At 42.6% G+C, this 22582-nt stretch overlaps 1 protein-coding gene across 1 annotated transcript in view; it reads right to left on the reverse strand.

The window, feature by feature from the left end:
* Nucleotides 1-22582, reverse strand: part of LHCGR (luteinizing hormone/choriogonadotropin receptor) — a 52872-nt gene that overhangs the window by 3749 nt on the left and 26541 nt on the right. The window contains 4 exon segments of the mRNA NM_001310182.1: nt 2745-2825; nt 6303-6488; nt 9509-9583; nt 14572-14640. Coding sequence (NP_001297111.1) covers nt 2745-2825; nt 6303-6488; nt 9509-9583; nt 14572-14640 — 411 coding nt within the window.

The raw sequence follows: 22582 nt of genomic DNA on the forward strand, positions 1-22582 counted from the left end.
TAAAAGCTTCTTAAAGACCCTCTCACTGAACCCCTCATTTTACTGGTGAGGAATCCAAGATTAAAGGAGGTGGGTGATTAGCCTAAGGTCTCCCAGCACTAGGCTGTAGTGGCAGTGCTAGGTCTTCATATTCATAGTGCAGGGTCCTTTCCTCTACTTCACTGGCTCTCAGTCAGTGCTTTTCAAAGTGGAGTCCTTGGACCATTTCCATCAGAATCACCAGGGTGTTCGTTAAAATGCAGGTTCCTGGCTTTACTTGAAACCCTGAATCAAATTCTTGAGGGACAGAGCCCAGCAATCTGTGTTTTAAATAAGCTTCCTAGATGATTCCTACGAAATAATAGCCTTTATTAAGCCAGATGGAAACTTTCCAACTATTGCTACCTTAATTTCCCTTGCTCCTTTCCCCTTATCAAAACTACTTCAGGGGCACCTGCGGGGCTCATGGATTAAGCCTCTGTCTTCGGCTCAGGTCATGATCTCAGGGTCCTGGGATCCAGCCCTGCATGGGGTTCTCTGCTCAGCGGGGAGCCTGCTTCCCCCTCCCTCTCTCTGCCTGCCTCTCTGCCTGCTTGTGATCTCTGTCAAATAAATAAATAAAATATTTAAAAAAACAAAAACAAAACAAAACTTTTTCTTCGAGGGCACTTGGGTGGTTCAGTTAGTTAAGCATCTGCCTTTGGATCAGGTCAGGATCCCAGAATCCTGGGATCCAGCCCTGCAGGTGGCCCCCTGCTCTGCGGGGAGTCTGCTTCTCCTTTTCCTTCTGCCTTTACACTGTGCTCATGCTCTCTCTCTCTCTCTCAAATTAATAAATATAATCTTAAAAAGAAACATTTCAGCTGCTACTAATAATACAACACCAGAAACACTAATTCAAAGCTTCTAAAAATTCTGCCATGACTTCTGAATAAATTTGTGTCAATAAGAGGTCAAACATGTTCCCTCTCTCACTTCTCTGGTCCTTTGCCCTTTCTTTTTTTTTTTTTTTTTGCCCTACTGAGCATATGTCTAGCAGTTTTTCTCCTTCATGATTTGTCTTTAGACCTGCTGCTACTTACATTTGTGTCTTGGTATGGCTCCTGAGGGCAGCAGCATGCTATTGACAAAACCCAGCAGGGACCTGTCTTTAGTACAGAAGGATATGAATGGACTACAGGCCTACAACACTGAGTCAGAGGAAGGAGAGGCCACTTCAACCACAATGAACAAAGACAGGTGGAAAGATAGGGACTGCAGGAGAACGATGGGGCCAGCTGTAGCAGCAAGGACACTGATATTTTGGTGAGAGTAGGTGAGCTGTAGAATTTCTAAACTCCAGGGATTTAGGAATAGCAAGGTAGTGGGAAGAGGGGAAGGGGATTTCACGGGGAGCACATTCTTTTTAGCTAGATTATGTGCTAATTTCACATAGTTTTGGGGATGCTGGAAATTAGGGGATTTGTTTTAAACCAGTGTTAGCATAGCAAACTCAAGATTGTAGCCTTATTTGGGAAGGCTTGTAGCAAGGTTGATGAGGATTATTGAGAATGGGCTAAAGTCTCCTGTCCCCACAAACTACCCCTCGATGCTATCGTTGGCAATAGCCAAAAGTGTTTCCTGTTGATGAGGCAAAAAGCCATAGGTTACAAAAGAGTAACAGGGAAGGTGGCTGACAGAATATCAAGAGGAGCAGGAATGATGAGGAAAAGGAATACTGGAATATAGTTGGGGTTAGCCTAAATGAAAGAGAAAAGAAGGATACAGAGTATGATATTTCTAATGTACCCCAGATGCTGTTAGATTCTTTAACAACTCTCTTCACTCTCATGGTTCTGAAAGCCAAATGATATTCCTGCTGCCCCTTACAGATGAGGAAAAATGTCTAAAACAAAAAGGTAAGTATTGTCCAGGGATAGCCAGTGTTACAGGAACATCACTGCCAAGGATTCATGTCCAACTCTGAGAAGCCCCGATACCCAGGGTCCTTCCATCACACCACCCTGCTGCGATGGGGGGAAAAAAAAGAGAAAAGGAAAAAAAGACGAAGAGAGAATGGAGAATGGCAAGGTGTCTTAGAAGGGCATCTGGTTTTGTAGCCTGAAGGACACATGGGAGAATAATAAGATTTATAAATCGTAGTAAATGTGGCATAGGGACACTGGGATTATCTTTTGAGACATGCTCTTTTATATCTGAACGTATGTGAAATGTCAAGACAGCCAGGAAAAATGTTAAAAAAATCAGTCCATAGAATAGAAGTGGAGCTCCCATGCAGTGTATGTTAGTGATAGCATTGAGGCTGAATAATTTTAAGCTCCAGAGCATAGTGGTCAAGGTGGCCTAGGTCTTTTTAAAGGGAAGTGGCTACTTCTAGAAGCTGTATCTGCAATCAGTTAATCTTTTTGACCACTGACTAGTGAAAATTCCTAATGAAGCTGTCATTTAAACAAGCCCTTAGTGACCTCAGGATAACTGCAAATAAAATTTTAATTTCCAAGGAGCATTTAGCTGTAGAATGAACATGTATATACATTTTTTAAAGAGCTTTTTTTTTTTTTTTAAATGAGTTAAAAGAGATGTCTGATCAACTGGATGCCATTTGCAAAGGAAAAATTCCCATCTTAAATCTACTAAAAAATGCTTTGCAAACCGGCCCCCCACCCAGTGAAGACTTTTATCAGAAGAAAACCATTGGCACTGAAAATAAGATGCACATAGAACGAGACATGGCTTCCTGAGTTTCTTTGCATGCAAATACTTACAGCGTTTCATTATTTGGTCTCCTTGCTGTGCTTTCACATTGTTTGGAAAAGTTTTCAAAAATGGAAAATGAAAAATTCTGCCTGAAAGAAAAGAGGTTTAAAAAAAAAAAAAAGCAGTTGAGCTTTTGGTCTTTAAACTAAACATGATCATGTCTATTTATGCTTTGTTCATCCAAATTCTTTACCTATTATATTTCATGTTCTGCACCATTGTCCTAACTGAAACATTTCCTGGGGAGAGAGTAAAGGCTTCAGAATTGTCATTAGAGTGCTTCCAGCTTAGATAAAATGCTCCTGAATGCTAAATGTTTTGTGTGGGCTTTAGAGATGAAAAAGCTTAAATCCATCATGTTGAATCATGGTTTTTTCACTGCTTATTAAAAACTACCTTTGTGGTATATTAGGGTTTGCTCCTTACCAGTCTCCTCACCACGTTGCTCTTGATGAACAAATAACCATTCAGGATTCATGGCTTCGAATCCTAACTGGGAAATCTGTTTTGTAAGGATTTGAAGATACTGGACTTGACATTATGATGTGAATTTTCTGCCCTTTTTCCTTATGTGGAGAAATATGTGTAGGTGTTCCCTAGTCCTCCATTGTTCCAAGAAGTTTAGCCTAATGGAAAGGTGAGAAGTCTCAAGATATTAAAAGAGACCTGTACTTATATTCCTAAGATAAGACGAAAGGGAGGCACAAAAGAAAACTGGATGAAGAAGTAGAAGGAAAGAGAAAGGTGGTGAGAAACTCAACCTTCCCAAGGAGAAAGGAGATACGAGGCAATTAAGACTAGAAATTTCTATATATTCTCCTCCAATATTAACAAGATAATTCCTTGTACAAATAACTTTGTATATAAATTCCTTATACAAATAACTCTGTATATAAACTTTGTATATAAAGGTGGATAATATAGAGGAACTATTTGACCTACGGGACCCACTTTCAAAAATTAATCATCTTGTTATTTTGGGTCCGGCTTATAAGTCCTCAAATTTGGATCAAAGTATGTGTGCATGCATGCGTGTGCGCGCGCACGCGTGCGCACGTGTGTGTGTGTGTGTTTGATGCTGGCTCCATGTCCGACACTTAGAGATACTATGCGTGAACCACCCTATAGTTAACAGGAAATGCGGTTGTTCTTTGCCTTCAGCTCATAACATTGGGTTCCATCTACTCTTTTTTGCAATTTTAATCATAGATACCAAGGAAGTCTTTGGGGCCATCTGCCTAGGCAGCTGTGTTTGTTACCCAGGCCCAGCAGCTGCAGGGCAGAGGAGTGGCTCAGAGTTTGCTTCAATATTCCCCTGGCCCAGTTCAGGCTCTCTGGCCTCAATAGCATCCAAGGTTTCAAGCTTTATGGAGACAGGGGGAGTCAGTTAAAGCTTGTAATTCCAAGCAAGACACCCTCTGTGTGACTATATTCCCATCTTACTTTGATACTGGTCTACACCTGCATAAGCCTGTCCTCCTTTTTTTCACCCAGAGGCAGTCTTTTTCATTTACTGGAATAAAAAGCCCCTGAACTACTGTTTTTACATGCCAGTAATTTCAGAAGGGATGTGACCTCTTTGCCTCCAAAGTTGAGGTGTCCAGAATCAGCTTTATCGTAAACTAGTGTCTGTATTGTTATTCAATTTGGTCTCTTACCAGCTTTGCTCACCTCTAAGCCATCCTCCACAGTGTTATTTTACAAAAGCAAATCTGAGTAATTTTGCTTTGAGTTCTTTAGTGGTTCCCAATCCTCCGAACAACTTGGCCTGACACCCAGAGCCCATCACAGCCCACCTCTCCCTGTTTCCTCTGCGTACCCTTAAGACTTCTTGCTCCAGTTTTTCCAAAGGACTTCCATCTTCTGTCTCTTGCCTTTGTGCCTTCACATGAGCTACTTTGTCTTCTTGGCATGGTTTTATCCACACTTGCCTAGCCAACTCTTACCCCTCTCTAAAGCTCAGCAGAAGTCACTCCTTTAGGAAGCCTTCTGTAAGTCCTGTTGCTGCTTAGAAACTCTTCTTCAGGGCTCCCAGAGCATTCTATTCTATTCTTAGCTCTACCATTACCTTTGCTGTATTGTACTTAAACATTGGTCTCTTGTGTGCTGCCCCCATATAGCTGTTTGTGATTCTTGGAGGGTGGGATGAACTCTTAGTTATCTTTGTATCTTCAGATTTTTGCACTGTTTGGAAACGGTAAGTGTTCAATTAACATTCTTCGAAGCTCAGCTAATGGTGCATGGCTCTCTGAGTGCTTTGTCTTCTTAGTGTTTTGTCTTTTTACCTCAAAACTTCAGATAGCGCTTCCTGCACCTCTGCAAGGCACAAAGTAGATGTACGATAATACTTGTTGGTTGACTCATTATAAGTAGGTTGATTCAAATAAAGACAGCAGCATCTTAGCATCACTCTTTGAGCACTTCATCTAATTAATTGAGAATATCTTCTTCTTTTTTTTTTTTTAAAGATTTTATTTATTTATTTGTCTGAGAGAGAGAGAATGAGAGCGAGCACAGGCAGAGTGGCAAGCAGAGTCAGAGGGAGAAGCAGGCTCCCTGTGGAGCAAGGAGCCCGATGTGGGACTTGATCTCAGGATGCTGGGATCATGATCCGAGCCGAAGGCAGCTGCTTAACCAACTGAGCCACTTAACCAGCATAATAACCCTTCAGGGCAAATGTTTTCCCAGCTGTGAGTTGTATCCCATTAGTGCGTCATGAAAACAAAAGAGTGCGTCAAGACTAGTATTGAAAACAGAACACACGTGAAATAAAATAGAGTAAAGTGGACAAGAAAAATAGTGTGTGTATCCCATGATACACATGTAAAAATATATTGTTACCTAGGTGTTGTGTACTGGTTTGCGATGTAAAAAAGGTAATAGTATGTATCTCAAAAAGAAGTCTGAAAAATAATCTTTAAGGAAAGAATGAAATCCTGCACAGGCTGTCCTTACTTTCTGGATTGTAGTGTATCAGTGGAATCGGTAAGATGCCCACACTGGACACAAACCAGCCAGGAGTTCATGTCCTTTTTGTTCTGACACTAAGCTACTCCTTAGGGAGCTAGAATTCTGTTCTGAAATGAAAGATGATCTTCTTGCTGGGAGAGAAATAGCTTTAAAAAAAAGTCTTCTGTAGAGTTTGTGTCCTTTTTTTTTTTTTTTTTATTAAAGATTAAGATGTTAGGTAAAATTTACTCTCTTGAGCCTACTTCCCTTCTTCTTTAAAAATGATGCTCTCTGATAAGGATTAGAGCTAATCTTTAAGATGCTAGTTTTGTACTCCATTTTGCAACTGCAATTACAGCCTAATTTAAGGTTATAACTCAGTTAGCCCAGAATAGGCTACAAAGATCTTATAGCTGCAGGGTGAATCAACTGTTTGGAATTAGTTTTCTGGAGGAAACAGGATGGCTCATTTTCTTCTTGTCTCTCTGAAAGTGACCCCATGGCTCTGGAGCTGATCTAGAGCAGGTAGTGAAGAGGCAGGAAGCTGTTGCAGTTGACTGTTTTGAAATCTGCTTCTGCCACATCTTGGCAGGCTCTACCTTTTGCTTTTTACTTACTCTTTTGTTGGCAAATTTCTAAAAGCACAGCAGTGGCTCGAGTAAGTCAGTGTGGCATCCAGGAGGTTGGCAAATTTTTCCCTTGATGGCAGTTTTTTTAGAGAATAGGATGATGTGGCAATGAGTGTCTGGATGGACTCCAGCCCGTAGCTAGGCAAAGCTTGCAATTTGGTGGAAGAAATATCCCTGAAAAATAGAATGTAGTAAGCCTTTTTGTTTATATATTTTATACATCTGATTCATGGGCTGAAACCTCCTCTCAACAGTATTGTTCTAGGTTCTGAGGAATCTTTTCTCCATCTCGTCTTTCCCCTAATTCTCCATTCAGTCACTCTCATTAAGATCTAAATTTTAAAAAAACACACACACAGAGAAAACCCATGCTGTGTTTTTTCCCTCATATTCACCCTGTTATTCCTTTCAAGGTTGAGTGTAACTCCTTATAGGTATAAGCTGTCATCTACCTGGGAGGTAAACAGTACATTTTCTTTTTTTTAAAGATTTTATTTATTATTTATTTGTCAGAGAGAGAGAGCAAGCGAGAGCGAGCATAGGCAGACAGAGTGGAAGGCAGAGTCAGAGGGAGAAGCAGGCTCCCTGCGGAGCAAGGAGCCCCATGTGGGACTTGATCCCAGGACCTGGGATCATGACCTGAGCCGAAGGCAGCTGCTTAACCAACTGAGCCACCCAGGCGTCCCAACAGTACATTTTCTAAAGGCAAACTGGATTCATCAGTCCAGTGCAAGCAAGCACTTGGCCAAGCAAACAGAACTGTATGTAAAGCTTCAGTTTTGTACACAAGGTCCCAAACTCGTTGGTTTTTCTAATCTTGAGGCAATGTTCAAGAAAAATCCAAACAAGTTCAAAGTAAGGAGGAAGACGAGTCAGTGGAGAATTTAATAAAATACTGCTCATCTCCTAAGTGGTTGCTGCTGATGCCCCGTGAAACTTTCCAGCAGTGTAGTCCCCTTCAGTAAATTGTCCCAGTGCTTAGTGCCCAGCACATGGAAGGAGATCAAGAGATGACTGATAGACAGATGAACTTAAAAAAACAGAGCAATGGCTAGTGTAGGCCATTGGTGGAATAATCAAGACAGCAGAATTTGCCTCAAGGGCTTCAGACTCCTGCTGCTTTTGTGTCCCTGTTGAATGAGATAACCTATATTCCCACCCTGCTTTATGGAGTTCTCCTGGATATGTTAGGGATAGAGCACACAGCTCTTTGCAGGTGGATTTTTTTTTTTTCTGTATGTGTGTATGTGTTTTGCTGGGGGCTATTTTAGGATTTTAATGTTTAGGATTTTAAATTAGGATATTTAGGACTTTAAATTAGGACTCTAGGAAAGGCAGTGTCTCATTATAAAGGAGTACATTAGGACATCAGTCTCAGTAGAAGACCAGTGGGGGATGTATTTTTGGGTTGTGGGTGGAAGGAACACTTCTAGACACCTCTTACTCCCTAAGAGTGTAATGAGAACAGCTGCTTGTGAAATAAGACTGGGTGTGGTCTGACTGTTCTGGACAAGACAGTACAGGTATCTTTATTGCTCACAGTCATTTCTTTTTTTTTTTTTTAAAGATTTTATTTATTTATTTGAGAGAGAGACAGTGAGAGAGAGCATGATCGAGGAGAAGTTCAGAGGGAGAAGCAGACTCCCCGTGGAGTTGGGAGCCTGATGCGGGACTCGATCCCAGGACTCCGGGATCATGAAGGCAGTCGTCCAACCAACTGAGCCACCCAGGCGTCCTGCTCACAGTCATTTCTAAGCAAGTGGACCAAGCAGCTCTTTAGGCAAAAACTATCAGGAAGGATGTCTCAGACCACACTATATACTCATATACTTTAACCCAGAGGCCACTCTCTTTGGCTGGCTGTCCCGTGGCTGGGTCAGTAGCTGGCTTGCTCTACGAGCCAGACTTCAGAGTCTCTCCAACCTGGATGATTGTGAGTCTGGTGACTATGTCTCTGAAGAGGAGACACACAGACAAGGACCCGTGGCATAGGGGAGCAGAAGCTGAGACACAACAGAGAAAATAGTGGGCAGAAGTCATGAGGTAGTAGACGCAAAGGTCATGAGGTTGAATGGAGAGTAGAGAGTGAGTCAGGACTGAGAGCAGCAGAAGTTAGGAAGTTGAGAAGGTGAGGAGTTTTAGTGGTAGACATTAGGAAGTAAACAGAGTCAGGGGTTGATGGTTGCAGAAATTGAGAAGTGGAGTCAAAATGGATACTGGGAGGAGCTGGGGAGTAGAAGAAGCCAAGGGTTGACAGTGGTGGGGGCTAGGACTAGACACAGTTCTGGGTTGACAGTGGTGGGGGTAGAAACTAAATGGAATTGGAGGTTGACAGGAACAGGGGCTGGAAAATAAGAGACAGGAAGAGATGACAGCTCTGGGGGCTGGCAACTAGACATAGTCAGTGGGGGTTGATAGTAGTGGGGGCTGGGAACTAGAGATAGTTGGGGTGTTGGTTGATAAGATTGGGGGCTGGGAACTAGACACAGCCAGAAGTTAATTGTGGTGGGGTTGGAAGTAGAATGGTTCTTCAGCTTGCATCCTCAGGGAGCCTGACATAGCAGCTCAGCTCTGTCCAGACAAATGTCAGGGGCAAGTCAGATCTATGGCCTTTGCATGTCCAGAGTGGATGCCAAGTGGGCAGCCACCCACCCATCTGCCAGCACGTGAGGCATACTTGGTGTTATAGGTTGAATTGTCTTTCTCAAATTCAAATGTGGAAGTCCTCAGCCCTCAGTACCTCAGAATGTGACCTTATTTGGACATGAGGTTTTCACAAAGGTAATCATGATAAAATGAGGTCATTAGGATGGATCTAGATCCAGTATGGCTGGCGTCCTTATAAAAAGAGGGTAGTTCAGAGACAGGCAGATCCACACAGAGAGAGCCATGTGAAGTCAAGAGTTATGCTGTCACAACTGGAAGGCACACCCAGGAGCCAGGAGGGAGGCCTAGAACAGAGGCCGCCTTCACAGCCCTCAGGAGGAATGAGACTACTGCCATCTCAGGTTCAGACTTCTGGCTCTAGAATGGAGACAGTTTGTGTCATATAAGCTCTCCCAGCTTGCCTTATTGGTTAATGGCAGCCCTTTCACAGATGGAGGCTGAATCTCCACAAACCAGCCTGGGCACGGGGTGGCTGGTCACCCTCAGCAAGCCTTGGTGGGGAGGGAAGGCAGCACTGCTGTACTCACAAGATGCTAGGTCCTGTGGCTCCCCGGAAGGCTCCATTGTGCATCTTCTCTAGGTGTGCATTTTCCTTGAGCTCCCTGTGAGGAAGAAAGTGTCCTTAGTGGAGCGTGCACTTGCACATGTCACTGGTCACAGCTGCACAGACACACGGTTGGAGTAGCCTGCCTGAGTGGTGCTCAGTGCTGGAGGGAAAGGGGGACCATAGGGAAAGCGGAAAAAGACATGCTGGTAAGGGGCAAATTGTCCTGTTGCTGGAGTGTGTGTCCTGCCCCACCTTTCCCCTGCAGTGTCCCCCTCACTCCGTAGAATGTGTTGTCCTGCAGCTTAAAGCACTCACCCCCTTCTGGCCTGGAGTTAGGAAAGTTGGCAGCCACAAAGGTGCGCAAGGATGAGAACACTGCTCCAGGGTTCAAGGCTGAAGGGCAGAGAGGCGGCCCGCTGTGTGTCCTGTGCTCAGCCACCCTGACCTTGAACGTCTCAGAGTTGGCTAAGAGTCAGATACTGAAGTTTGTAAATGCTTTACCTGAAAAGAAGTAGGGTCCACTCAACAATACCCCTTTCATCCTGTGAACTGTACTCTTTTTCTCTCAGATATGCATTCTCTGTGGGTAGGAAAGGGGAGGAGGGACAACCTATGTAGAAAATTGCCCCACACCTTGCGCACCCCACATAGGGTCTTGTGCTGGGTATATGATTGCCATTGTGTATGCATGCTGTGGAAGCAAAAGGGTATAGGGCCGCTGCCATTCAGGCTATGGCACAACCAAACACTGCTCCACAGGAGCTCTCTGCAGCTTCCCTTCCCTTGAGCTCCAAGCAGCTCAGGGTGAACTGCTCAGGAACAGCTAGCTCAGCCTGGCTCTACCCAGCAGCCTCCTGTCTGGGCCTGGATGCCAGTGTCTCCCATCTCTGGGTGGATCAGCAAGCTGGGAGAGGAGTCCCTAGGCTCAGGCTTACCAGCCTTCTTTTAAGCTCTTTCTTTCTATGAGAGAAGAGTGGTGCCTCAAAGAGCATTCTGGAATATGCCTCCATTGTTGGTGTGGTGATTTCAAGCACAGGGACATGATTCTTTGGCATCACCATTACAGTGTTACATAGCAAAACAGATAGACTGACAACTGCTGTTCCCTCCCCTGCAGATGCTTAGGCATCCTGGCTCACCTCATAGCTCTACAGCTTCTTCATTGTCTTTCTGCATGTCTCCACATCACACCTGCCATTTCAAAATGGCAAAACCCCCTGCATCTTGCTCCCTGGGTGGCTGTTTTCCACATGCTTCTACTAAGCGTTTTCCTTGGGAACCCTCAGCCCTTCCATCAGAAGGCACCCGTCAGTCTCATACAGTTCCATCCCCTGGGTGTATTTCCACTTTCAAAGAGATGAGGTTGTCAGAGTCAATTGCTGTTTAAAATCTAAATCAAAAGAAAATTTCCTTTCTGAACCTCCATGGCTCTTCTTGCTAATTTGGTTTGTTTTAATTACGTTCTGTTATGGTCATAAATCATTGATACAGGGCTCTGGGAGCAAATAATCCTCATGTCAGCCAGGTCAAATTAATTGTTCAAGTTTCATGACAGAGCATTTCACATGTTTTATTAAAACTCAGATTTTTCTATGTACTGATAACTCTGCATTATGTAACTCAGTTAAAAATAAATCCACCTACCACATTTTCCTGGGGGTCACTTTCATGCTCCCAAGTGACACAAGCCCCCAGGTATGAGAAGCACAGGCAGGATAACCTCTTGAAGCACAGTGGGAGAACTCCCAAACTCCACCCAAAATGTTCATAAGTGGGGCGCTCTGGGAATGGTAGGGACTGACTTTTAGAACCCTGGAGGTGTCTGAGGGCAAACTTCTGGTGCTGCTTCTCTCCACCCTGTCTTGCCTTAGTAAATAGGAAGTTCGAGAACTTTGTAGGGTGTTGGTATCATCATTCTGAACAACTTTGGACAGGCCCGTTTATGAGGAAGGTGTCAGAAACTGGGTTGAATGTATAGTGTGAAACTTTTGCTTGGCGGTTTTAAAACCCACCTCCCCTTCCCTGCCTCAATCCTTCAGTGGGCCTCCTTGCCTGTAGAAAAGAATTTAGATTTTTCCACTGCCCCTGAGTTCTGCATGATTTGCTTCTCCGTTCCATCTCCAGGTTTGTCTCATACCTGTTTCCCTTGCTGATGACCCTCCAGCCGCTCTGGCCTCCTGTCAGTTCCTGGAGCTTACAACTTCTTTTCTTTGCACATCCTGCTTCCTCTTCCTGTGACGTACTTCCCCTCACTATTGCCATGGTGGACTCTCTGTAATCCTCTAGGCTCAGCCCAAATTTCATGTCCATGGCGAGGCTATCCCTGGGCACTTAACCTAAAGTCAGGCAACCCCTGTTCACTCGCAGATCTCAGTAATGGGTTATTTCCTTCTTAGGATATATCCTTATCTGCAATGACTTCATTTATTTACTTGTCTTTTTGTCTCTGTCTTCTGCTAGAAGAGAAAATTCACGAGGGCAGAGACTCTTTCCACTCTGCCATCTCAGACCCAGCTCCTAACGTGGTGCCTAATATATCAGCAATTCTTAATAAATGCTTATTGAATGAATAAATGAATGAAATTGATTTGTATTCTTGGCAAACTGATTTGTGTTCTTGGTGCCCTCTTTCCTGTAACAGTGAGGTGTGGAAGATATAGAGTCTTGACTAGTTAGACTTTTTGAAGTTCACACCCACTTTGGCATCATTGAAGCAGCTGGGACACTGCTGACCAAGGTCCTCTGTCCCAAAGTCCTGTTGTCCCTGACCTCCCAAAGATGTCCTCTGCTGGTGTCCCTCCCACTCTGTTTGCTTTTGCTCTGGCTCTCCTCCTCTCTTGTTGTCCCCCAATTTTATATTCAGTTCTCTTAGTTTCCCTGTCATCCAGGTGACTTCAGCCACAAAGACCTTCAGTCACCCCCTCTATTCAGAGAGCCGGTGTCTGTCTCTAGCCCTACACCCCTCACCCCCAACTTCTGTCCTTTCTGCTAACAGATGAACCTTCTTTAAGTGCCCCTCACACTTGGCATCCCAGAACTTTCAACAGCTTCTCCTTTCTACAGAAGAGAGTCCAGATTCTTTACTGTGGCACCTGAGGCTGTTCCTGCTTTGTCCCAAAATCACACCTAGAACTTTCTGAAAGGTACAGTGTGCTGTTCTGTGAACACATGCTTCTTCCTCTGGGCCATTCTCTTTATTGTCCTCTGCTTGGAATGCATTTCCCCTCTCTCTTTGCCTGTCCAACTTAGACCCAGCTCAAAGTTCACATCTCTAATGAGGCTTTCTCTAATTATGTTCTCTTCTGCCTTTGAAATCCCAGGGGGCTTTACTTCTCTCAGGGGAGGCGTCATGCTTTGCCTTCTGTTTTAGTTACTACAGTTTATATACCATTTGGCAATGCTTCTTTCTAGGCTGTATGCTCCCATGGGGCAAACACCAGGGCTTATTCATCTTCATTTCCACCCCTGATCTAGCATGTTCCTTCAAACACAGCTGATGCTTGGCAAACCCTTGTTGAGCGTATGAGGCATCTGCAAGTGCCGTGCCAGGAGAGGATACGATTTGATTTTGGCAGAAACACTTGGCTAGAGTGAACTTTTCGTTAAATTTAAGTCAACAAGAAAATAAAGGAAAATCTACTCCATGATAGGAAGGTACCATTTCTCATGCATGTGGTATGTGCCAGACTCAGGCTAAGATCATAAAAATACAATCTTATTTATCATTCATTCATTAATTTGTAGTTAATGAAATGTGCAAAGTAATAAGTAATAAATAAGCACATACCCTGTGTGAGGTTCAGTGTTAAGTACTGAGGATTCAAAACTGACCTTTTCATTTTGGGGGGATTATCCTGAAAACAAGCCCATTAGTGGCTCTGTTTTATGGCCGAGAACACTGTGGCTGGGATAGGTTAAATAACTTGCTCAAGGTAAGCTGACAAATGTTGGCATTGGAGTTTGAAGTCCAACCAGTGACTCCCAGATCTGTTCTCTTTGACACAGAGCTCTGTAGCATTATATTGATGTAATGGAGTCTTTGGTTTAATATGTATAGTTAAATAGTATATTGTATAGGCTTATGCTACTCACCTTGAGACTGGCAGCATCAGCATCTCCTGGGAGTTTGTTATAATTACAAATTTTCAAGCCCTACCGTAGACTCACTGAAGCAAAGTCTCTGGGGCTGGGGCCTGGGAATCTGTGTTTTAATAGTCTCCATGTTATTCTGTGTCTTAAAGTCTGAGAAGCCTTGGTATAGGCTGTCGTTTACACAATTTATTATAAAAGCCTTTTCATTTGTTTTCCTTAATTTTGGCTTCAGTTGAGCTTTTCAGGCACTCTTAGTTTTTATTATACTCAACTGTAGGGTAATTGTCATCTCACTCTATACCTGTTATGGTTCCAATGGCCCCAGCCCAGCAGGTTTAATGAATGAGCCATTCTTTTAGAAAAGGAGTGTAGAAGGAAAGAGAGTTGCGCAACAATGAAGGAAGCAGTTGGTAGGGATGCTCTCCTTGAGTTAAAGGCTATGAACACTGGGGACTGGGGTAGGACATGGTGAAAGTACAAGGCCCCCCCTCACCCTGTGAAAAATGCACTCTATAACCCCCCTAGCAATAGGGGGATGGGACTGCGAGTGGGCTTGTTGTGGCTGATTAAGCTGGTAACTGGGGTTACCTGATTTCTCTGCAGTGTGGCTGGGGGAAGAATTTCTTCACTGAAATCGTGCTGCTTCTAACAGACAATCAACCTGAGTGAGGGGGCTAGAGAGTGAGGCTGAGAGATGAGACTAAAGTAGGGTGTTGAATATTTTAACAAACTGTCAACTTTAATGTCTTCAGGCTGCATCTATCTTTGAAATCAGGGTGCTCTGGGGTTTCTAGCCAGCCAGTTGCCTAGTAACATGAGTGAAACACTGAGGACTAGCCACTTGAAAGTTTATTTTTGTCCTGAGTTAGTTGCTGAAGATTGAATGTGATCTGGTAGCTAGAGTAATATTTCATTTTTATTCATGAGCTGGGGAAATAAGCACATACTTACAGGGAAATCAGCGTTGTCCCATTGAAGGCATGACTTTGTATTTCTTCAAACCCATTTCCATATAGTTTGCTGAAGTGAGAGGAGAGAGGATTTAGCAGTGAAAGAAGCACATTTTGGAATCACACATTCTTCCTTCTGTGACACTTATTACTAAGATAATTACTGGCATTCTAAGGAGCTGGTGAGATGGAGCTGTACCCCCCCTCTGCTCTCATTTGGCTTCACTTTCACCCGTGGCATCATCACCAGTTTGTTTGTTTAGTGTTAATAAGTGCCAGATACTTGATCAGTCATTCTACATATATTTTGTGACATAAACCTCATCATTTCCATTTTACTGATCAGAAATCTAAGTCTCAGTGTTGTTTTGTAGTTTGCTCAAGGTTAAAGAACGTAGGGGTAGAAGCAGAGTTAGTGACCAGAGCCATCTGACTGACACTCAAGTCTTGCCTCTGCTTCTCCATGCCTTTGGGCTTTTGGGCTTTCTGGGCAGCTTTAAAGTTGGGGGGCAGAGGAAGGCCCCAGGCCTGAGTTAGCTCTTCTTTTCCTTGGATGAATATGTGTTTTTGCTGATGCCGTATTTGGCTCCATATCCAAGAAGATTTCAAAGCCTGTAAATGGTTCTTTAAGACCAATTAGTGGATAGTTAAAGCAGTTTAGTTGGGTGCAGTCACCATTTAGCAAAATGAAATAGAACAGAATAGGACAAAATGGAAAATATTGGAGTGTATTGCCTGTAATTAGGGTAGTACTATTTATGGAATTTTGTTCTACTATTTTTCTATGTCATGTACATAAATATATATATACACATACACACACACATACCTGCCTAGAATAAGACATGTCCTGCTCCTCAGGACAGATGTTGGGAAATGTTGGAGCCAGGAATGAGCTTGGGGAGGATCAAGTGGCACACCTTCATTTTATAAAGAAAGGAAGAGGCTCAGAAAGGAAAGTGACTTGTCTAAAGCCCACCATAGGCAGAAGTAGAATAGAACACTTTGTCTTGGGCTATTTCCAGCATATCAGTTTCACTGGTTATTTTCACTTTTCTTCCTTGAGAGATCCACATGGCCCTGCTTCCTCCTCCTGCAGGGCTGTGCTTGGTGTCATGTTCTGAGTGTGGCCTTTGCTGGCTGCCCATTTAAACTCACTTCCCTCAGCATTCCACGTTCCCATGCCCCCGCTCATGGATTTGGGTTTCCTCGGTGGCTTTATCAGCATCTGCCCTATCATACTTGTTTGTTACCTGCCTTTCCCTGCAGAATGTAAGCTTCAGGAGATCAAGGATTTCAGACTGTTCCGTTTCTTACAGAATCCCCTGCATCCAAGTGCCTGGTGCTTGGGAGGATTACAGTAAATATATGTTAAGTGAATTGGATGAACAAATAGGTATATGTAAGATGAATTTCTTACTATAAATCACAGTCAACCAAGCAAGTTTGAAAGTCACAGTCTTAGAAGTACTTGTGTAAGTTCTTCAAGAACCAGGATGCAATATTCAAGTGAGAAAGGGCTATGGTATAACATAAAATTAAGCTCTACCCTCTGGCAAGACCCTAGCTTCCCTTTACAGAATTGCTGATAGTGGCATGGCCACGGAGGAATGGGCTGGTGTCTGGGACTTAAGAAACAGTTTAGACACCCAGTTTAGACTTCCCCAGCTGTTCCTGTTCCCCATGGCTATTGTCTACAATCATTCTCTAGCCTCTGTTAAATAAAATAAGCATGGAAGTACGTCTTGTGGTGTAGGGGTGTGTGTGTGTGTGTGTGTGTGTGTAGTGTGTGTGTGTGGGGGGCGGTCAGCACATCTGAGACAAACCAGCATATAAATAAGTCTGAGGAGGACTCAGGGTTGAAGCATGATATTTGAACACTGGCATTCAGAAAGTGAAGATTACAAAATAATTTATAAAGCCTCCTTATTAATTTGAGTTCAGAGCAACCTCATTTTGTAAAACCCCGGGGTCTCTCATGATGCTTGCTACCTGGCAGGAGCCCAGCCTTGCCCTTCCATGTGAGGAACAGGCTACTCTGGCTTCTCCTGCTCTTCTGTGCTTTCTTCTGAAATTTTGAATTTACAACTTCACCTGTGAGCTCTTACCTATATTCTGTAATGGATTCTGGGGTGCCATTTTTCAGTAGTTTTCTAGGATTTGAGGGTAAAGTTACTTGGGTTATCTCCCCTGTCTTGTGTAGTTACGCACAACCTTCTTGCCTCCTTAGTAGCACAAAGAAAAAATTTTTTTTTTAATTTTACACTTAGACTATGATTCTTTGGCAGTCCCTTATCATTTGGGGGCTTGAATTCCTTTATAACAATCTCTTGTAGATGAAGAAATAGTATTGGACTTTTCTCTGAACTTCTTTGAAAGTGGATTTCTTAGAGTCTCGGCCAGTGTTTGTTAAAACATTCCCCTTCATCCACTGACTCAGAATCAACTGGAGCTGCTTGCTGGAAATGCAGACTCAGACCCTGTAAACAGGTGCCCTGCAAAGCTACAGCGTCAGAATGTGGTAGTGGTGTTCAGGGATATGTACTTTCATAACAAGCCCTCCTAGTGAACGTAGGCATGCCGCTGTGGGGCCCTTTGCCCTAGGGTACAGCATTGGATGATATAGCTCTCATTGCTTCCATATGCAGAGCTGATGGTCTGCTGCACAGAACAGAGTCCAGAGTCTGGTTCCCTTACTGCTTTCCCTGCCTTGTAAGTGATGGAGCTACATGTATAGTGAATTAAGATAGAGTAGCTCCTACTCTGTTTTGAGCAAAGCAAAGCTGCCAGCAGCTGTCTGGATGCCCATGCCCCATCATCCTTACATGCCGTCCTGATCCCAGTTTTGATGCACATTAGGATTTTATACCTTCCCCCGTCCCAATGGGGCTTACAATGCCATTGCTCTAAGTGCAGCTTTGTGGTTAAATTTACAAGTCTTCAATGCAGCTGCTCACTACTTATTCACTGAATTACTTCAGGCTGTTACCTGAACCTCTTTGTGTCTTAATTTCCTAATCTAAAAATAGGGATGATAACAATAGTACTGACCTCAGAAGGCTGTTGGGTGATTAAGATGCTAAACATATGTTAAGCACTTAGAAATAAGTCCTGCAACACCGTAAATGCTTAATGTGTTGCCATTATTATTATTAGTAGTAATAGTAGTAGTAGCAGCTCTGTCTCTCTGACCAGAATAGAGGGAAAGGGGTTTCCCTTGCCATGCTCTGGACAGGATTTCCATGAAATGCAGCAGTCCTTTTAACTGAACTGTGGTCCGCTGGGGTAGGGGGGCTTCCTGTTCTTGGTGGAGCAGGTCAGTTCGATGGCCTGGGCTGCCTCACATGTACTCACTTTCCATAGGCCCTCAAACATCTTTGGTCTGTGTAAGCATCATTGAACATGCTTGTACTGGTACATTTTTTAGGGTTTTTTTTTTTTTTTTTTCAAATAGTCTGGGTCCTGCTTGTCTTGACTTTCTAAAGAATGGGCTCACTGTTTCCTTTTCAGCTGCTTCTCTTCAGCTTTTCTTACCAGTTGTACACAATAGAATGTGTTGCTTTGTTTTGATTAAAACAAGTGGCTTCCTTACTTTGGAGAACTTACAAATGTGAGTGGGAGGCCTCCTGCTGTCATGCCCACTCCATGCTTTCAAATGCCCCTTAAAACATCTGGAGATTGATTTAAGATATCTTTTTTCACCCCAAAACATCATGGTGTCAGAATTAAATGAGGATGGCTTTCTTTGCCTTGAGGATGCTGTCACAAGCACAGAAATTTCCCCCCTCTCCTGTATTACAATAGCTGCACCTTATTTTAAAGCATTGTCTATGTTCTCTATTCAAATGTCAGTAATTGTGATTCAAAACCAGAGAATGTCACCTTTTTATTCAAAATAAAGTTCAGACTTTAGAACTTAATCACAGATGATACTCTCACTCTGAAGGCCACCATGAAAGAAACTCCAAATATTCCTGGGGCTTTAAAAGCATTTCTGGGTTTATATTGACCGTATTAGATGGTCTGCTGTGGTTCCCTTTTGGATCTTGTAACCACCTAGTTTTTGGACAATTTTAAAGAAAAAAGCTTAATTTGTTTCTGCAGATCTGCAGGGTCTCAAAAAATGGCCTCAGGGTTTCTATTTTAGAGAATATGCCCTATGGTGATATATCTGTAAGCAAATATTTATCAAATGATTATACCAATACCTACCTAAAGAACAGGGATCCTAAATTCATCACTTTCTTCTCCCTGTGGTATTTTTTTTCAGGATATTTTTTAATATCCTATGTATGAAGTATGTGAAGACCTCTCTTGAGTGCACACCCTGGCCATGGTTGTATGGATAACTCGTGACCAGTCACTGTCACCAGGCTGATCTCTATGTGCTACCATGACCTTAGTTTTGAATGTTCATCAGAATTCCCCTATTTCTGTGGGGCTCACAGTCTCAATGCACGGGAATCCCCTCTCTGATGTGGGCATACCTCGTTCCTTTCAGCAGCCCTGAGTTGTTTTGTTTCTCTCAGCCAAGTCATCTTATATGATTTCACCATAGGTAATAACAAAAAGATGACAGGCATCCAAAAGAATGATGACAGCAATGGATTATAATACATTCAATAAAATTTTTGAAAAATCTACTTCTATAGTGATATTTAAAAAAGAGATCAAGAGAGAAGGAGAGGATTCTTTTTTTTTTTTTTTAACAGCAGAGCGCTGGTAATAAGTATAGAAAAATGATGAGATTTAAAACTTCTGCTTTGTAACTACCTGCATAAAAACCAAATGGAACCATTAGATTAAATGTTGGCCAATGGGCTAGTTGTACCAACTCACCATGTCCTACAATGGTTTATTATTAGTGACAAAGGGAAAAATATGCCCTTACAATGAAGATGTCTGGCAGTCATACTTCAACCAAATGACTAAGGATCATGGCATGCTGTGCCTTCAGGTTTGATGCACTGGGAGGGACACAACATGCCCTTTGCAATGTTCTTACAGCAATGTTGTCCTGAATCTAATCCTGACAATATAGTCAGATGAATCCAAACAACTGACCTGGGCTTCTTCAAGAAATCGGTGTCATAGAGAACAAAGGAAAGCGGGGGAGAAGATCTTAGTGGGTGGGGTAAGAGATGAGGTTGGGAGGACTAAGGGACATAATAGTGAAAGTGCAATGCATAAAATTTTGATTGGATTCTGAGTTGAAAAAAATTCTATAAAAGATATTTTCATTGGAATGCAGACTGTAGTCTGGACAATGTTATTAAAGTCATGGGTTTTTTGGGGGGTGTGTATAATGGTGTAGTTATATACAGTGTCTCTGTTTTGGGGAGATACATACTGAAGTATTTGAGGTATGAAGTGTCATAATATCTGTAAACTTCTTTTGGATGGTTTGGCCAAAAGGAAATGTATTGTATATATTTACATATATAGAGATGGGGTGGGTGTTGCAAACTGCTAATAGTCGATAAATCTAGGTAAGATGTATAGGGCTGTTACTGGAAAGAAAAATGGAAAGCAACTCTACTTGCCCACTGAAAATTTTAGAATAAAACATATTTAAAAAGAGATAACAAGACATGATGTTTTCAGGATGGTCTAATAACAACTGGCTTGCTGAATATGAGCTTTTAATCATGGTGGTGCTGTGTAGTTGACATGATGTGATTGAATTTTCACAAGGAGGTATTAATAATCCCATTGTATACATAGAGACAGAGCCATGTGTGGATGGTGTAACTTGACTGAGGGTCATTAGACACAGGTCCAGGACTAGAACTCAGGCTTTCTGTTTCAACACCCAGCAGTCTCTTTAGTGTGGCTCATCACAGGGGCAGCCAGGAATCTTGCCGTCCTTTGCCAGGCATTCTTTCTCTGAGAATTAGTTGCCATGACCTTTACTTTTCTTTGTGGAGTTCAGACGTGAATCAAATTTGTCTCTTTTTTGAGACTGGTATGACAAGTCATCTAGAATATTTTAAAGGTGGTACAGCCAAATCCTGCTCACTCAGGGGGTACATTTCCAGGTGGCCTCTTGAGGAGATTTAATGAAAAGCCAAAGTGGCTATAAAGGGACATAAGAATATAATGCATAGTTTTAGCATTAACCCCACTGAGCTTCTCCAGCATCAAGTGAAGTATTTTGTTTTCATTAAATGAGCTCACAGTTGGTAAAGATTTGGGGTGGGGGGAGAGCAGGAAAGGTTCCACAAATAGCAAAATCTCAAATACTACTAATAATGAAGAGAGAAGGCCTGCTTTCATTATTTTCTAATTAGGGAGTTGAACTTTATAGCTGAGAAAATAAAGCTTTCCTCTTTAAGTGTAATACCCTTTTTCCAACATGGTGCTCCACAGGATCCTTCACTTACAGAAGGGCCCATTCAGCTGAGAACAAGAGCCAAGCAAATGACTAATCACTCTCCTTCCAGATGAAGGGCTGAGAGTGAGGAGGGGGATGGAAGTACAATGCCCCCTGGGCCCACTAGGAGAGATGAATCTACATTCCTCATTAACTTCAGAGGTGGGGCAATTATGCCCTGCTGGTAGGCACTATTCTTCTTGAAATCATAACTAACATAAGTTAATGGCCCCATAATAAAAATACTGTGCAGCTCTCATGTGCATATGCTAAAATGCGATGTGTGAAAGGAATCTTTGGTTGTTCCTTGAGTTTGGTGAGGTGGTCCAATCTTGGGAGCTCACAGAACTCTGTAGGTCATCCCAACATTTGTTTTCTTATTGATTGTTCTCCACATCTTCTGTCCTTTCATTCATACAATTTCTACTTCATTCATATGGCTGTACATTTACCTGGGATGAGTACCGTTTGGGTCCTGATTATTTTTAGATTCAGGTCAAAATCCAAGGAAGTATTGGATATTTGTGATCTTTGAATAAAGGCTGCTCTATTGGGTGGTTTCTTCTTAATAATTTTGTCAGAGTTACTTCTAAGCTTTTAATCCTTTACCCAGCATTCAGGACTCAGCAATCCAATGTCCCCTACACCCTGCCATATTTATTTAAACCTATTTCCTGTTTCTTAAGATGGGTGTGTACTCACCCATAAGTAAGACATATCCCATTGTGTTCTTTCCCACAGCCATGCTTTTGCTCATGATGTCCCTTCACTTAGACTACTTGCTCCCCTTCTCTTGGTAGGTGGTACCACATAACGGTTAAGACTGTGATTCTGGAGCTGATGGAGTCTAAAATCTTGACCCTGGGCAAATTATTTAAACTTGTAGGGCCTTGGTTTCCTCCTCTAAAAATGGAGCTGATAGTCCCTACCTCATAGGGTTGCTGTGATATGTAAACAAGTTTTTAAAAGTACTTAAAAACAGTGCAGGTATTTACTAAGTGCTGTATAAATATTACTGCTATTATCAGATTTGCCCATACAATGTTACTGATAGTACAAGATCTAAGTCAAGTCTCAGCTCTACCATGCAGCCTTCTCTGACTCTCCAGCCCAAGAGGACTTCTCCAAGACTTCTCATTTCTGCATCACACAAACTCTAACAGTGAATATCTACTGGTTTGTATTATTCTTTCATTGTTTCATGTTTGCCCCCATAACTTCTCCATTTCCTCATGATTGAGATTCTGAGCTCCTTAAAGACATGGATCATATGTCTTCTGTGTTCTCACTAGAGCCAGAGGAAGACCCCAATCCTAAGGTATGTGGTACCTCCCCATGCAGTCTGCTCTGTCTCTGACAGGGGATGTGATAAATGAGTAGTTCTAGATACATGCAACGATAAGTTGGAAATACTTTATAAACAGAGCTGGAAGAGCTTTAGTGTGTGAGGGAAGTAGAGGGGCAGAGAAGATTTTCTAGGATCTCCTGTCTCTTTCCTTGTGTTTAAGAGCTGCAAGTAAAGACTTTATCTTGAAAAAGAAATGTTTAATTTGGTTGTTGCTCTGTATTCCCTTGATTGCAATACTCCGAGCTGGGTCTGCATGGGCAATAGCTTTGTAACATGACAATTAAATGTGTG

Source organism: Mustela putorius, unplaced genomic scaffold, assembly GCF_011764305.1.
Source record: "Mustela putorius furo isolate JIRA1106 unplaced genomic scaffold, ASM1176430v1.1 tig00000224_pilon_pilon_pilon, whole genome shotgun sequence".
NCBI classification, from domain to species: domain Eukaryota; kingdom Metazoa; phylum Chordata; class Mammalia; order Carnivora; family Mustelidae; genus Mustela; species Mustela putorius.